Here is a 16217-nt window from a genome sequence, read left to right on the forward strand (position 1 = left end):
CAAGGATAGATTCAGCATTCACTGTGAAAATATATGCTGTGATGTTGATAAAATTCTATGGTCATATGGAAAACTTATATGCAGTGAATATTGAACTGTTTCACCAACAGAGTGTGTTTAGTTTGCTGTGTTAATTGTTTTAAGAGCAACCACATTCATTTGGAGAAGTGTGTCAAATCGATTTAGAAAAACAGTTTTTGGGTTGAATTTCTTGTCTTTTAAAAAAAAATGCAATGTATTAAATTTTTCTAGCTACAGTAAAAGTGAGGTTGTCCAAAGAAAGTTTTTTTTTTTTTAACACAATTCTTGAACATTTTGTCACAACTTAATGTTATTGCGTGCCACTTGCTTTGAAATAGGCGTTTAATGTGTGTAATAATGTTTACTCACTAGTTCCCAGAGTGTGCATGGGGTGAGGAGAGTAAATGTTGAAATTAAGCAATTTTTAGTGTGTGTTTGAGCAAGAGAGGAGAAAGAGGGTGTAGATTATGTTATTTGGTGATCTAGTCTATCTATCTTTCTATCTATATGGAAATGTCAGTGGCACTGCTGTTGTTGTCCTTATTTGTGCTTTCTCACAATTAGTGAAAACAAATTAGTGAATAGAGCAAAAATAAAATCAGTTCAGTCAATTTTTTTTTTTTTTTTTTTGGAGTGTACAGTATAATGTTGCTTTCTTTGATTATCCCTAAACAATACAGCACACAAATCTGCACTCTTTAGCCTACGATAATAACAAATGTGCCGTGTTAAATTTCATTTGTTGTTTCAAGAAGCTCAACAGGAAAGTGAGCAGAGAGGAGAGGAAAGCAACCAAGATTATGATTTTCTCTTTTATATCTATTCTATATAGGCGTATTATTTACTCTCCAAGTATTCGTCTATCGCGAGTGCTGTGCTCTCTCCCTCTCTCTCCCTCTCTCTGTAATGGCACAGCATCACCTGCCCTCGTTTCTTTATTCAGAAAGCCTTATGAAGTGCCAGGAGACTCATCCATGAGGTGGCGAGCAGGCGAGGATACACATATAGCAATTGTTAACCGTTATTTTAACAGTCTCTGTGAAAGCGCCGTGATCAAGTAAGAAATCGTTTTGGAATTTGGATTCGGATTAAAGCGGCGTTTGCGCAGCTCTGTCAGATGATTTGACGTGCGGCACATGCATTCAGTGAACGAGACAATCGACCGCGCGAGATATTTAGACATGTAGAGGAGATGAATTTGCAGGGCTGTGGTAGATAGGCTGAAACACGCGTGAGGAGGGTAGCAGAGTAACATTCAGCTGCAACTCTGAGTCCACATGGGCTTTGCAGAGCAATCCGAGAAACACTGACGTTTAACTTGCATGGGTCTATTTTCTTCTCTGCGAGCGGGTAAGTAGGTTACTTAACCTGTTCCGTATCTTAAAGTCACACAGACACGACAGTTTTCGCTGTACTCTGAGAGACTGTGGTCTCCTTTAGCTGAAATGTAAAGTGTAAAAATATTTTGGCAGGTCACATAAAAAAATGGCTTTATGTTGTAACATCTATCTATCTATCTATCTATCTATCTATCTATCTATCTATCTATCTATCTATCTATCTATCTATCTATCTATGTTCTCCCTTCAAAATCGGCTATTTTCGTAACCTAATGTTACAATATAAAGGTCACTATGTACCACTCTAAGTTTGTTGAATTGTTAGCCTGGCTCCATGGTAGCTTGTTGCTCTAGTCAGTTGGTCTCCCTTGGTTCTGAATGATTGCACCTGCACACACATCTGAGATCCCAAGATCCCATGAGATGCAATGCTGTCAGAGGCAACCCTGCAAGCAGGGATGCAGAATTAAAATAAAATAATAGCCTATGATAATGAAGTTAAAATGTCATCCCTCTCGTTTTGACTCTCTCTGTCTCTCTGCCCCTTTTAATTTCCAGTTTTACTCTTGCACTGTCCTCTTGTTTTCACTACTTCTGATATAATCAAGACTGGCAAGAATTACACCAAAGCATGTGAGTACATTTATGCATGCTTTCTCAAATGCGTCCTGTGTAATTAGGCATAGTTGCTTTAGGTTATCTGGAGGTTAGTGTACACTTTATGTAGCCTATGCCATTCGATTATCAGCTGTTGTTCCATTTTAAAGATATACACAATTTGGCTGCAGTTCAATGGAAAAATCTATACTTTTAAGTGGTTTTCTGTTTGTTATTGCCCAGGAAATCATCCAGAACAAGAAAATTATGTTTTACATAATTTGTATTATCTGTTTAAATTCCATTTTCATATTATAGTTATGGCACTGTTGTTTTTGAGAAGTATTGAATGTGATCAAATGCAAATTGTAAATAAATCATTAGTACCCTGAATCATGAATCACTGGTAAGATAAACTGAATAACCCAGAGTATTCATGAAGTCATCAAGTTGTAGATTTTGTTCTTTGCACTTGAATGAACCATTTCAAAATCAATCAAACTGTTTACAACTCAATGCATACCGTATTTTCTAATCATCTCTTTTTTTTGTGCAACTGGACTTATAGAAAATACAAGAATACGACTTATAATCACCCCACGTAAACACTGCAAATTTTTTAATTGTGCTTGTTTTCTATTGTATATGAGCTAACGTGTTTAAGAGATGGTTAGTTGGTGTATGTGTCTAGAAAAATGCCCTCTGAACTGACTTGTGTTTTGGCTTTATTTGAATGAAGATGTAGCCTGGCAAGCCAGACCTACATCAAGATGTTAGGTCTGGCAACTCAACCATAGACACGGCTCAATCCGAGGGGCGGGATAAACGGCTGTCTTTCAAATTCCCTCTGCACGCAATAGGACAGCGCTTCAACCAACCAGAGCGTTTTCCCAACAGCGGAGCTAACGTTAGTTGATAGATTCAACTTTTGAATCTGGCCGGCAAAACTACGAACACATCTTCCTTTTTTAAGAATGACTTAAGTGCCGTTCTTTGCTCTTTTCGAAAAACTTAACTCCAAGTCCTCCAGAGTCGCGGCCAAAGCCGATTCGAAAGACTGTTCGCCAGCAGCAGCAGCAGCCATTCTTTGCTTTCAAGTAGCAGGGAACCGTCGCAACTCTGTCGTCATTATGTTAAGGCCGCCCCGCCTACTCTATACACGATGTGATTGGCCTGACCCAATTTTACAGCTCCGAAAGTCAACGGAGAGTTGCTAGACTACCCTGGCTGCAAAATAAATGTTGTTGCCGCTAGGGTGCGTCTAGATTTCTTGGCTAATGAAGATGCCCTTTGTCATAAATAATATATAGGGTCTGTGGTCATATGATTGACATGGGGTGGGTGGTCCCAGGTGGGATATAGCCACAGGGCATTTAAACATCTGGGTGATCGTCACTTTCATACTTATTACATTCTTTCTATCTCTCTTTCTCTCCCTTTAATCTCTCTCTTCTTCTTGCAGATGAGACCATCATCCTTCTTTGCAAAAAGGAGAAAATCAAAATTGGAACTTGTTTGGTCAATCGATTAGGATGTTACTATAAGAAAGACTGTGGCAGGGAGTACATGTTGATGAAACTGATTTGTTCAGGTAAGCAAAACATCCAGTTTTCAATATTCTGTAATTATAAAATGTATTCAAAGAGTGTGGAGATTTTTCTGTCATCCTTTACTGTCTCTTCCAGTCCATGATTTGTATCTCACCTACTGCTGGTGGTTTATGTGTTACAAACACATCTCGGAGTTACAGACCAATACAGCCAATTTTACACAAATGTATAGAACAGAGGCTTCACACTAGGGATGCTAACGATTAAACAATGATAGATAAATTGTCAATAATAATTTAATTTGGTCAAATAAGAGAGGTAGTTTTGAGAAGCGTGCGGCTCATGTGCAAAAAACGTGCAGCAGACACAAGAATAAATGAGGCGCGCACCATAGTTACTTATTATAAATGTATTAATAGGTGTGTTGGACTTGATGTGGCGCTGTGCAGACCAATCGTTGTGTATGACATCAAAGTACTGCGAGAGCAATTAGAAAGCATTCGGAACCATCTGCTCTCTAATCGCTCTTGCGATACTTTTATGTCATACACTGATCGGTCTGCACAGCACCACTTCAAGTCCAACACACCTAATGTCTTCAAGCCATGCAATTGATTAGTTTGGCTAGTCGTTTATTTCGAAACATAATTAACTGTAAGCCCGTCTAAATCGGTCCAATGGCGGTATCCGATAGAACGGGTGAAGGTTTCTGCATGTTACTGTCTTTCCTTTCATGCAACAAAACAAGATTAAATTAATTACATTTTTTCATATGTATTACCTCGTTATTTCATCTGACTCCATAAATGAAAAAGGTTTTAATGATATACGAGCATCATTAAAAGTGAGCGAATGTTTGATTATTCCTTTTAACTCTTTACTTATATTTTACCAGTTCATATTAGGAAGCTACGTCGCTCTGAGGTCCTCACGCCTTCTGCTTAACGCGGGTCTCACGATCACAAGCTCGTCAGTTTTGGTCACCGAACAGAGGTAATTGGCTATATACCTGAGATTGGTCGCATTCACGCTTACACAATCAAGTATACTTTGGTATAGCCCCCGTGATTGCATTACACTTGAAATTAAAGTAAAGTTTACTTCAGGCAGAGGTATGGCCACTATTACAGATATAAGTTCACCAACATTACTTCTCTTATAATAGTTTTGGATTGGCCATGCCATGGTTTCCCACATACGCTTATCTAAAGTAACATTAAATTAAAGCAGAGGTAAGACACACCCAAATTTAGATTGGTCAAGCAGCATTTTTCCTATTCTAAACGGAAATTCACTTCTTGTCTTTGCGTACCATGTATACTTGTATTAGTTCCAAATATTAGTCGTCACTAATCTAACGCAAAACTTGCGGTAACATACAAATCCGTTTAATCTACTAGAATAAAATCAAATGTAACAATTTATTATGTCAGGTAAATGTATCATGCCAATTTCATAAATACAAAACATCTAATGCTGTGGAATAAAGAGAGAAGATGCGAACCTGACATTATAAAATACATGATGCGGAGTGTCTTGCATACACTCCGCATCACGGGCTAATTTGAGTTACAAATCGCCCTGAGCCTCTTTGTTGCATTTCTTTATATAGACAGAAACTTCTTTCACATGGAAACATTTGCATTCAGAGTTTACACCTTTTGGGAGCAGAATGTCATTTGCCTGGAGGACCCACCCTCCTCTGTGTGCAATTTCTATAAACTCTTAACTTTATTACCTTTTGGTTTACTTCTTTGTGAATGAGACATTTGTACCAGTCGCACAGAGACATTTCAAATGATACCAAACATGTATAATACTGTATGATAATTATTCACATTAAACCATATCGATTTTTGAGTGAATATCTGGTGATCTCAGCGTGAGAGAGAGACAACATGGGGGAGGTGATTGACTCGGGGATGCTAGTTTCTCAAGAGAGAGTCAAATGTTAATTTCGAGAAAGGTCCTTTGTCTTCTCGGGGAGTGGTCGTTCCTCAACCAGAATGCCCGGCATTTTCTAATTTCTCAATTCAATTACATAACCAAGGGTAAAAAAAAAAACCACCAAACAATCGATTTCACTGACCATGACAACTACTTGCTTGTGTAAACGCCACAATAAATGTAAACAGAATAAACAAGTAATAATATCCTGGTTGAGAAGTGTCCGTTTGGTCTCTACACATTGTCCCTACCCTCTATATCTACCCACCATACCCGAGATCCAGTTTCCATTGATTGAACTTTCAAATGACGTTGGGAAACACTGTGTCATGAGCGCGACGTGATCAGATCCCGGAAGTCCTATAGCTTTAGCCAAGCAGCATGTCATGTTACTCTGTGATCTACGCATTGTCTTATGTTGTGTTCGGGCTCGACCATCTGCTCTAAATAAAAATATTGGATCTACTACGGTTTACTAATGTTGCGGGAACTTACAGACCAAAACATGGCACAAAAGCATCATGTGTATACTGTTTACACGGCACTTTCTCATACAAGTACTTGGTTTAGTTTGGCCTGTAACTGAAACAAACATGCTCGTTGTATTCTGCTAGTTGAGACCTTTTCAATGCTATATGACACAGATCACATTTTCATTTAAAGCAGATATTTTTTCATGCTGAAAAAATAGAGCAATTCTGATATGTTAGAACATTTAAAAGCACTTGTTAAGGTCATATTCCCTATATTCACTAATGCCAATCTTCTAAACTTTAAAACAACATCTATTTTGTGTTGGTTAAGCAAGTGGTTGTTAAGTAACATGATAACTTAGTAGTTCGGATTTAAGAGGTTAAGGATAACGATTAATTGTTTGTTAATTTAACCAATTAAATAATTTATGTAAATTGACATCCCTACTTCACACACTTGTAATGTTGATACCAGTTTTATCCTGAGGAATAAACAAACAAACCAAACTGTAGGCAGCTAGCTGGGGGTCGAGACAGAAACCATGGCAACGTGGCTCCAAGTTGTGATTCAACTGGGCTATCTTGACACTGAATTGATTAAGCAGGGTTGGTTTAAAGGGAGCACTTTTCTCCTCAGTTTGTCTGGCAGCTTGAAAGAGCTCAGAGTTGCAGCGCAACACAATATAAAGCATGTAAACTACTACTCAGAGTGCCAGAAATGTCATATAAGAATGAGAATTTAAATGTTTTCATACATATATTTGACTGAGAGTGATACATCTTCTCGTTGAATTACATAAAGGCAGGTTGTCAGCCATCAGGGATCATTCTCAACCCTGGGCAAACAAATCCAAAAAAAAAAAAAAAAAAAAGTTTTGCTAGTTGATTCAATATTAGAAAAATGGTTCCTGAATGTTAATGCATGCTCAAGGGACTGCAGTTACTTCTTTTCCTTGCAAATTTTTAATCAGAATATCATCTTTTGTTATTGCTGTAATTATTATACGAGACCAGTTTTGTGAAACCTGAGGCAATGTGTATGTGATAGATGTGACCAGTAAAGAAAAAAAAAGAACACGGAGGCAGCAGGCTACTGCCAACGCTTAGGGGTTTATTTCTACAGAATGGGGTTACAAAAGTAAAGCAAATGTTAACCCAACTGAGGTAAACCAAAGTATTTATAAAGAGGAAAAAAAAATAAACCTTAACTAAACATGAGTCACTGCATTTGCCTCTCAAACAATTACAGAGGTCTAGGGACTACAGGACCTGTTCTCTCACAGAACACAACTAACTTATACAGAAACAGTTAACAAATGTTTTCATTGGTGGCCAGCACCAATTAACACAAAAAGGGGGATATGCAGACACATAATGGCCACTACACAAAATAAACAAATATGAAACCATCAAATATAGCTACACAAACAAACACTTCAAATAATACTGTCAAATGACTTCTCTTTATAAATGTATTCCTATACATAAATAAAAGAAAAGGAAGCGAAATTGTCCTTGGAGTCCTCCGGGGCAGAAACCGGAATGGTTGCGTCCCGATCATTGGCTGGATCATTGGTTTCCATCCGAACCCCTTTTGGTGGTGCACCAGCTCACGGGACTCAGACGTAACAAACTCATCAAACTAAACGTTAAGATAAAACAATGGCAGTGACACATTTTAAGATATGTCAGTGCAAGTTGCTTTCATAAACAGCTCAAACATTCATGTTAGTCTGGGACTAGGCTTGAGCCTGGTCTGTGAAACCGGGGGTATATGTCAGTTGTTAGAACGTAATCACACTGTGGCAGATGTTGTTGAGCCTGGGTAAGGTCAGTTTGTCTTTTTATTCAATGGAATTTGTTTACAGTAAAGAATGCACAACAACATTATTTTGGTTTAATGAACTTTATTTAAACTTTCGTTTGGAGTTAAGTGCGCACACTCTTTAAGATGCACACCAGTAATGTTTTTTTTTTTTTTTTGGCACGTTTATAAAAGCTAATTATATGTCCCATTTGAACTAAGGCCTAATGCTGGCTTAATCTAAGCCCTGTCTGTGAAACCAGGCCATTATCTTGTTCGCTAAGAGGCCACCATCCTCTTTTAAACACCTTTGTAAGGGACAGGCAGTCCCTTTAGCCATAGCGCGTTTAGCATCTGCTAATTAGGACTGACCTTTAGTTAAACTGTTTACCGACACAGGAAATTGTATCTACTTACACTGATGATGTCACAAGGCTTTCAACACGTAGCAAAAGAACATGACTTTGTATTTTGTTTAACCTTACCTCGTTGATTTAAAATGCCTGTCTTTTGGCGGGAATGCCTGATATTAGACTAACTCATCGTTATGGCTTCGATGAAGACCGGGATTGTTTGTGCAGTTAGAGGTTGTCATAATAACTGGTATAAAAGAAAGATTTACTTGGAGCAGGAGTGTTTTAATCATTGAACGCGTACGCGAGCTGATTTTAGGCTAATTGCTAGGCGCCCTACGACCTTTACCCCCCGCCGAAGAATGAGGAATCCCTTCGCCTGTGGTTAAAAGCTTTAAATTTGAAGAAACCACCGAAGCGACTGTATGTTTGTTCTTTTCATTTCGTGAACACAAGACCTGATCTGGCAAATAGATGTTTTAGTAATGAAAATGATATACATAAAAAAAAATCTTGAGCTCAAACTTGACTTTTGACCACCATTTTAAAGTTACTGTACTCTGCCTTTGTATTGTCAGCAAAAAGTGAGAAGTCATGTCAAGGCAAAAGGCTGTAACTTCCACATTATCAATATTTGGTTGCTGATCACCATTAACAAAATCATTAATAAAATCTAGTGATCATGACATTTATTTTGTATGATTTACAATTATTTATAGCCATCTACTTATTGCTATTCTGTGCTTTGGTTGCATTCTGATGGTAGCCTGACGTCGTCATCCTCAGATTCTAGTCAGAATGTGAGTCTGATACTGCTCCATTGAGCTTTGATTATGGGGCGTGTTTCAACCGAATCAGGAAAAAAAATGCCTCTGCACTCAATTGGATAGACCTACAACCAATCAGAGCAACGGAGTAAGTTTTCATTCATGTTTCCGATCGACAAATGCCTTGATCGCGGTTCTCTGTTCCTCTTTTAAAATGAATGCGCTGTCGATATCTTCTATAACAGACGCGATGGCGGAATCTACACATGATGTTTCATAAACAAAGTTCGGCAGGAGCACGTTCACATAATCAATCCAATCAACTTGTCATCAAACACCATGTCTACCCTATCAGCATGAGAGGAAACATATATTCACTCTGTCAACTCACCTAACATTCCTTGACAGTTGTCAGCATCCCTCCACTCACTCTTGGCCTGTTCTTCCACAGCCAGGAATACGGTGGGAGTACTTTGGGTTCGGGCCGAATACCGATCCCGGAGCCTCTCCTCGGACAGCACGTCAAATATGCATTTATTCTATCTGACTTGTTTGTAAGTGTGAACTCGTGAAATCTCAATTCTCAAGCGGCTGTCGTCTTTTGTTGTTAACGAATTCAACCCAAGCGCTCGTTGGTGACGTAGATGATTACGTTGCTCATCTGTCCATCATCGTATAAAGCCCGCCCTGACAATTTGATTGGTCCGAACAATTTTTGTTCGGGCATAATAGCTCCTCAACGGAGCGAGTCCAGACCGAACTTCCCGAACAAAAAATTTTGTGGGCGGGGCTAAGTTCGGCTGGCATCCAGGCTATTCTGATGGCATTATTAATACATTTGACATGACAAAATACCTCCATAGATATATTAGTCCAGCGTTGGCTCGACTGTGTTTAGTGCGGTGCTGAAGGCGCCGGCAAAGTTTTGGCACTCTGCCAGCTGGATGCATGAGTGTTTCAACCAGGTCCGGTACCCGAACTGGGTGAGGCGGGGCTTTAGTTCTTTGTTGTATTCATCTGCTACGGCATGCGTAACATTTTTCTGTCAAGTCTGCATAATCCTTCGCGGTCGATATCGTTAGTTAGCCCAGGGAAGCGAGGAAACGGAAGTGCCGCACAAAAACTGGAAATTGGACCCATATTTACTTCCACGTTCAAAAATAAGGCGAATATAGCCTATAATAAAAGATAATGAATTTCATACCTGAACCAAACATATTTTTATTCAAAGATCAACAGTCTGTCATTAGTCTTTAGTCTGCCACAAAAACAACAACATTAAAATCATGAACTCAAATGTCATTGTGAAAAAACAAAAAAACAATGACTGTTGTAACAGTGTTTAAATTAGACCTTTCAGGCTATAGCCTAACGCTAATAAGCCTTATGCCAAAATTATTATTACAACTAAATTGTCGGTCATTAAATAAGAAAACATGAATTTTTTTGCACACAGTGCTGCGACCAATCAATCACTCTTTACGACTAGCTGCCTGCACATTCACTGTCTGCTGCAACTTGCGCTCGCTTATCAATGCATATCTAAATTCGCGCCTATGGTATCTTTGTAGAACTTAAAAAAAAGAAACAAAAAAGATGCTGCAGCCAATGAGTAGCCGGCGGGGTCTGGCTGCAGGATGACTCAACTTCCACGGACAGTTTTTAATGTTTTATCAGACAATAACTACTCAAGATTTTGCTTTAGTATAATTTTCGGGACAATTAGGGCCGGATTCGGGATTCGGGACAACAGCTTAAATTTCAGGACGTCTGGTCACCCTAATTGCATCGTGTTGTGTTTGTTAGGAATTGTGTATAGAAATGGGTAAGGAATGATGCTCTGTGAGAAATGTAATGTAGTGGATGAGACCGACTGAGATATTAGGCTATATTGAAATATAATCAGTTGTATTGTAATGTATAGAACATGTATTCTTTAACATTAATATTTTTCATCATTAGTATTGTCAGAATCTTTCAGAATGACATTTTCCTGAGGTAGTGGTTTGTGGCACCTGAAGACAACCTGTAGTACCTTAGAGTTAGATCACTTAAAATATTGAAATGTACCGTATGTGTCTTGCTGCTTTCCCCAGATGTTAAAATTTCATGTGCAATGCAGAAGCCTGCAGGTCGTAGGACTCCGTATCCTTGAAAATGCTCTCACATAGAGTAGTGCTCTCTAGTCCCTCCCCTCAATTCACTCTGATACATGATACATTGCTCATCTATCCAACACTTTAAATGTCACAGTAGCCCTGTGGTCCCTGCAGCCAGCTTTTTTCCATGCTCCCAGCCCCCACAGTAGAAGAAAATAACAAGAAATAAAAACTGATAAAAACCTACATTGTTTTGGCTGTCAAGGACCAAAGGACAAAAAAGCACTATAAAAGTATCATAAAAGTGGGCCATAGAACTTGTGCATCATAATGCAGGTATTCTGAAGTATTACAATAGCTTTGTATAAAGAACAGACCAAATGTAGGGTGTTATTCATTGAAAATATTCATCATCAAATCTTATGGACAACTTTTATGCTTTTTCCCCCCATTTTTTGTAGCATGACATATTATTTTACCTGGTACATACTGTATTTCATATTACTTACTGAACAATTAGAGTTAGTATTGATCAGCAGGTTGCCTGCTGTGTTGCCATTTCCTCTGTTCCTGATGTGACCTTCAGTCAGGCAGTGTCTCAGCTGGTTAGATCTGTGTGTTGCAGCCAGGTTGCTGACGCTGGCTCTAGCCCACTGGGGATGCCCCTGCTGTGTGTGTGGAATAGCACACCCATCATACCTCTCCCTGCATCATTGGCACAGACAACATCCACCATTATTGCTACTACAGCCCACTCATAAACACTCGCCCTCCTACAGTCATCCCAGAGGGAGGCTAAAAGAAGCGTCAAAGAAGACAAGAAGAAAGCAAGATTCAAAGTGGTGAAAAATGTTGCCGTTGTCGTTGCATCAGTCCTTTAGATTCATGCGTGGTTGCTTCTATTCCTGTCAGGCGGCTTTGCACGGCGTCGTACACTGGCTAAATGCTCTGTCTTCAAACTTGGTGACTTTCATGGCTACTTTTAAGTTCATGCAAATCCCAGTTATAGAAAGGCTTTGTTTTGTTTGTTTCGAGTGCATTTGCATTTTAATTCTAGAGCGAGAGCGAAGGTCTGTCCTGCTGCTGCTCACATAAACGCTTTCAATTAGATGAGCAACGGGCGGCTCTGAGTTTTGGGTTATCAAAATAAACTTTATTACAGCCTTTCCTGAGGAAGAGTATACCCACACTGACATACTTCCTTGAGTTGGCCATGCTTTTGCACAGTTGTCAATGTCAGTGGTTCACATTAAAACACTATTAGTCCATCGCAGCTCTCCTTTCTACTGATAATAGTGCACAGTTTATCAAGTTAACTCACTTGTGATCCTTGAGACATCTGATATAGCCAAAGTGCTTATAACCGTATATTTTACAGTTTCATATCACAAGCTATGAATTCTATTGCTATTAAAAATATGATCTTGCTCTGACTGAGATATTATCTTTTCCCTGTGGAGACTGTTATTCCTACAAAATGTGAAACATTAGACAATTAGCACTTGGCATGAAAAATGAGTCTGGCTCTATTTTAAATGCTCATGTGATCTGCTCATATTTTAGTGCAAATCATTTTTATCAAACTATATCCACCAGCTCCAACCATCAGACAAAATCAGACCATTTTCTGCCAGAATTTTGAAAAATTGATGCGAGATTGCATCCTTATGCGATCCTTATGCGAGCATGCGAGCATGACTTACAATTTCACTCTTGGAAAGAAGCAACCTTGCAAGAGTTATGAATCTATATGCATATGAGCTATATACGAGAGTGAGAGGAGAGAAGTGGGAGTTAGCATGATAGTAATGCTTATGAGTTTTTCACAATTGCTGCTGGATCCCTAAATGTTATTGCTGTAAAGTCCTTCTACTGCTTTGGGACTAAATCACTTCTTCTTTCATAAAGCAGTTTACAAAGTACAAGTTTATAAAGCACCAGTATAAGAAATTGACCAATTTCCAATCATTATTTCCACGGTCAATAATTTATGTGATGGTCAATAAGTTTTGAACAGTATATTGACAAAATTGACCTTTTGTGTTCCACAGAAGAAAGAAAGTTTATTATAATATTTCACAAAATCTCCAATTTTATATTAAACTGCAATCAAGCATTAACTTTATTAGATATAGTAGAAAAGAAACTGTAAAAAAAAAAACATTACACTGTTTACTTTCAGTATTGGATTAATTATTTCATACCAAAAAACTGTGAATATTGTCTGATATTGATGGTCATGTATTGTGCATGCCATACTTAAATGTGCATGTTTTTAATTGTTCATGTAATTTTAAATTAGAGATTGTCACTTATATAGTTTATCAGACCATAGTAAAGGGGCAAATATAAAATAAGAAATCCCATTTTTATTGAATTTGTGCTCTATGCGTATACAGCATTTCAGTAACAGCTGTAGTTCCAGCATTCAGCTTTACTCAACAGCAGCACAATGATTCCAGCCTGCAGCGCTTTCCATCTGTGCCTGGCAGTCCGTATTATCCCAAAGTGATAATCTTTGTCAATGTTTTTTAGGTGATCTATATTTGGGTTTGAAAAGGGAGATGGGTGGATTCAGGTTGATTGAGTGAGACATACAGAAGTGGTTCATGGGTGCCACTTAAACTAGATTAAGCCACAGGGCCAATGCCTTATCCCATGGGCTCAGCCTGCCAGCCATAACGGCGAGAGTCGGATCAAATCTGGAAAATCCTGCAGAAATGGGCCCTGCTATTGCATCCCGACCCGCTAAAACCCTAGAGGTCTAGATAATGCGGATCTCTGGTGTTAATCCCCCCTTAGCTTAACTTGCTTGGGATATGTGGTGTCCAAAGCACCCAGGTTTATCGCCACTGTGCCCTTTAATCTGGGTTAAATGACATGGGAATGGTGTCTTTAAATGGCTGCCCATCCATGACAGGAAACTTTTTTTCAACCCCAATGAGTCATTACCATTGTTTGGGGGCTCTCTTTTTGGCAACAACATCTCATTGGAAGAGCTTCTGTGTTTTTAAAAGTTGCAAAGAATCTATTTAAAGTGGCATTTCTAAAAGGCAGGAGGATAAAATACTAATCTGATGCCTTTTAAATCAGTACAGCATTTGTAGACAGACTATTGTAATTTGTATGTTCTGCGGTGGATTAACCCTCACATCCGGTACGCAGCCAAGCCCAGAGCCCAGCCAGCCAAGCTGCACAGAGCGAACGCCAGAGCCTGAGCTCGCGCCCATGACAAAGAATAGGGCAGAGCAACCTCGGAGCCTGAGCCTCACAAGATGTCTGACCAGGTGTGTAAACCAGCAACATCGTCCACCATAGGTATGCTTGTGTAGTACGAGGGAATAGAGGAAGACCCCACCCACACTCTCACCACTGATGGTGAGCTGCTACTGACCTTTGGTGGATATTTTGAGAATTTGGATGAGGAAATTTCCCTGTTTCTCCCATTCCCGCTGGTCCCACCAAACATGAATTCTCATGTGCCCCCACTGGTCCCACCCCACATGAACTCTCTTGGCCCTGCCCAGCTCAGAGTCTACTGTGTTCCCAGAATTCCCTCCCATCCTCTCTCTCCCACCTCCTCATCCAAAATCAGCCAGTTCCTCTGCCCCACCTCCGCTTGTTCCCTTCAGCACCTCGACTTCTCTCTGTGTGGATCTGCCCTGGTTCTTCAGGTCTCCAGCTTCACCCACCCAAGAAGATCCCCCGGCTCCACCTCCAGCCGCTGTTCCCGTCCCTCGGCCCGTCGCCCTGAGTCCTCTGCCTTGGCTCCTCCCTTCCTCCGGCTCCACCTCCAAAGGAGATCTCCTCACCTCGCCTGCACCACGGTCTGCTGCGCCCCGTCTCTCAGCCCCTAAGGCTCCGTCTAGCTCCGCCGTCCCTCTGGCTCCACCTCGGCCCTCAGTGACTCCGGTTCCACCTTAGCCCTTCAGGATCCTGGTTCCACCTCGGGGGGTCATCGCTACGGCTCCGTTGCAGCCTCCAAAGCCTGTGGTGTCATGCTGGTCCATCTGCTCTCTGTCCGCGCTCTGGGCTCCCTCTCCACCGGCTTCGTCTCCATCCATTGTCCCCATGGCTTCGTCGAGAAAATCTCCACAATGGCTCCTCCATCCCTCTACTCCGCTGTAGGGCATTGTCCTGATTGGACTCTGGGTTTCCGCCAAACTCCTCCTGCTCCTGGCTCCTCCCACCCTCCACTCCCCCATGGACTGTTCTACCTGCCCCTGACTGTTTTCGTCTCTCTCCTGTTCCTTGTCCTCCTCAGGAACCCTGTAACATGTATGTTCTGTTTAGTTCCTGTTAAGCCTACCTGAGTTCGTAGTTTGTTTCCTTGGTAACTCATTAGTTTATCATTCTCTTCAGCTGTTCTTGTTTATTTCCCTCATTATCCCTGTGTGTATATATAATCCCTGTTTTGTTCAGTTCCATGTCCGATCTTGTTCATGTATATGTTGAAGCTACATGTTTGTGGATTTATCATTAAAGTCTATTCCCTGTTCTAATCTCCTTTGTCGTATGCATTCCTTGCAACAACCTAGCATGACAACTATACAATAATTAGATTTTTTATATTTATTTATTTATTATATTTTACTTATTTGAGAACAAAAACGCTAACTGCTACTGTTTAAAATTAAATGTAAGTTTGTTGCGCACTGTGTAGCATATGCTGTACACAGTATATACTCCTGGAAAAATCCAAATTGTATTTTTTTTGCTGTAAAATGTCATGCATTTTTAGAGTTTAGGGAAATAATTATGAAAATAGATAATCATGTTTAATAGAATTTTTTGTTTGTGATATGTAAGAACAAGGATATTCAGAACTTGGGTAGTCAGTTTTTTGTTTTTTTTGTACTTTTTCTTTTTTGCAAGCAACATATTAATATCTGTAAATATTAGGCTATATTGTAATTGATGTTTCACAATTGTAAATTGTTTTGAGGGCTCTCTCTGCCCTCCTGCAGCTTTTGATGTCTCTGCACATTCTCACCAGTCAGAAATGCACATTTTCCCATGTAATTTGGCATAAATCCAGGTATGTTACGCATACAGAACATTTGACATTTCACATGCTACATACAGCAGAAATAGTAAGAGTATGGAAGTATGCTGTTGTGAACATAAAAGAAGAGTTTTTGTACTGCAACAGTGTTTGCTTAATTTGTGTTGGACAGTGAATGTTGTTCAAATTCTTATAATAGGTGCACATTTGTCATTCTTTGTGTCTTCTGTTATTTTGAGTGGTTGTGGTTTTACAAACATC

The 16217-nt window shown here is 39.7% G+C and overlaps 1 protein-coding gene across 1 annotated transcript in view; it reads left to right on the forward strand.

Moving 5' to 3' along the window:
• The first annotated feature begins 864 nt into the window (after positions 1–864).
• The window catches only part of bean1 (brain expressed, associated with NEDD4, 1), a 56921-nt gene continuing 41568 nt past the window's right edge, over positions 865–16217 (forward strand). The window contains exons 1-3 of the mRNA XM_084404294.1: positions 865–1371; positions 1920–1994; positions 3421–3549. Of these exons, the coding sequence (XP_084260420.1) occupies positions 1344–1371; positions 1920–1994; positions 3421–3549 (232 nt within the window). The 5' untranslated portion in view covers positions 865–1343. The remainder of the gene's footprint in view (positions 1372–1919; positions 1995–3420; positions 3550–16217) is intronic.

This window comes from Rutilus rutilus, assembly GCF_951802725.1.
Source record: "Rutilus rutilus genome assembly, chromosome: 3".
NCBI lineage: Eukaryota > Metazoa > Chordata > Actinopteri > Cypriniformes > Leuciscidae > Rutilus > Rutilus rutilus.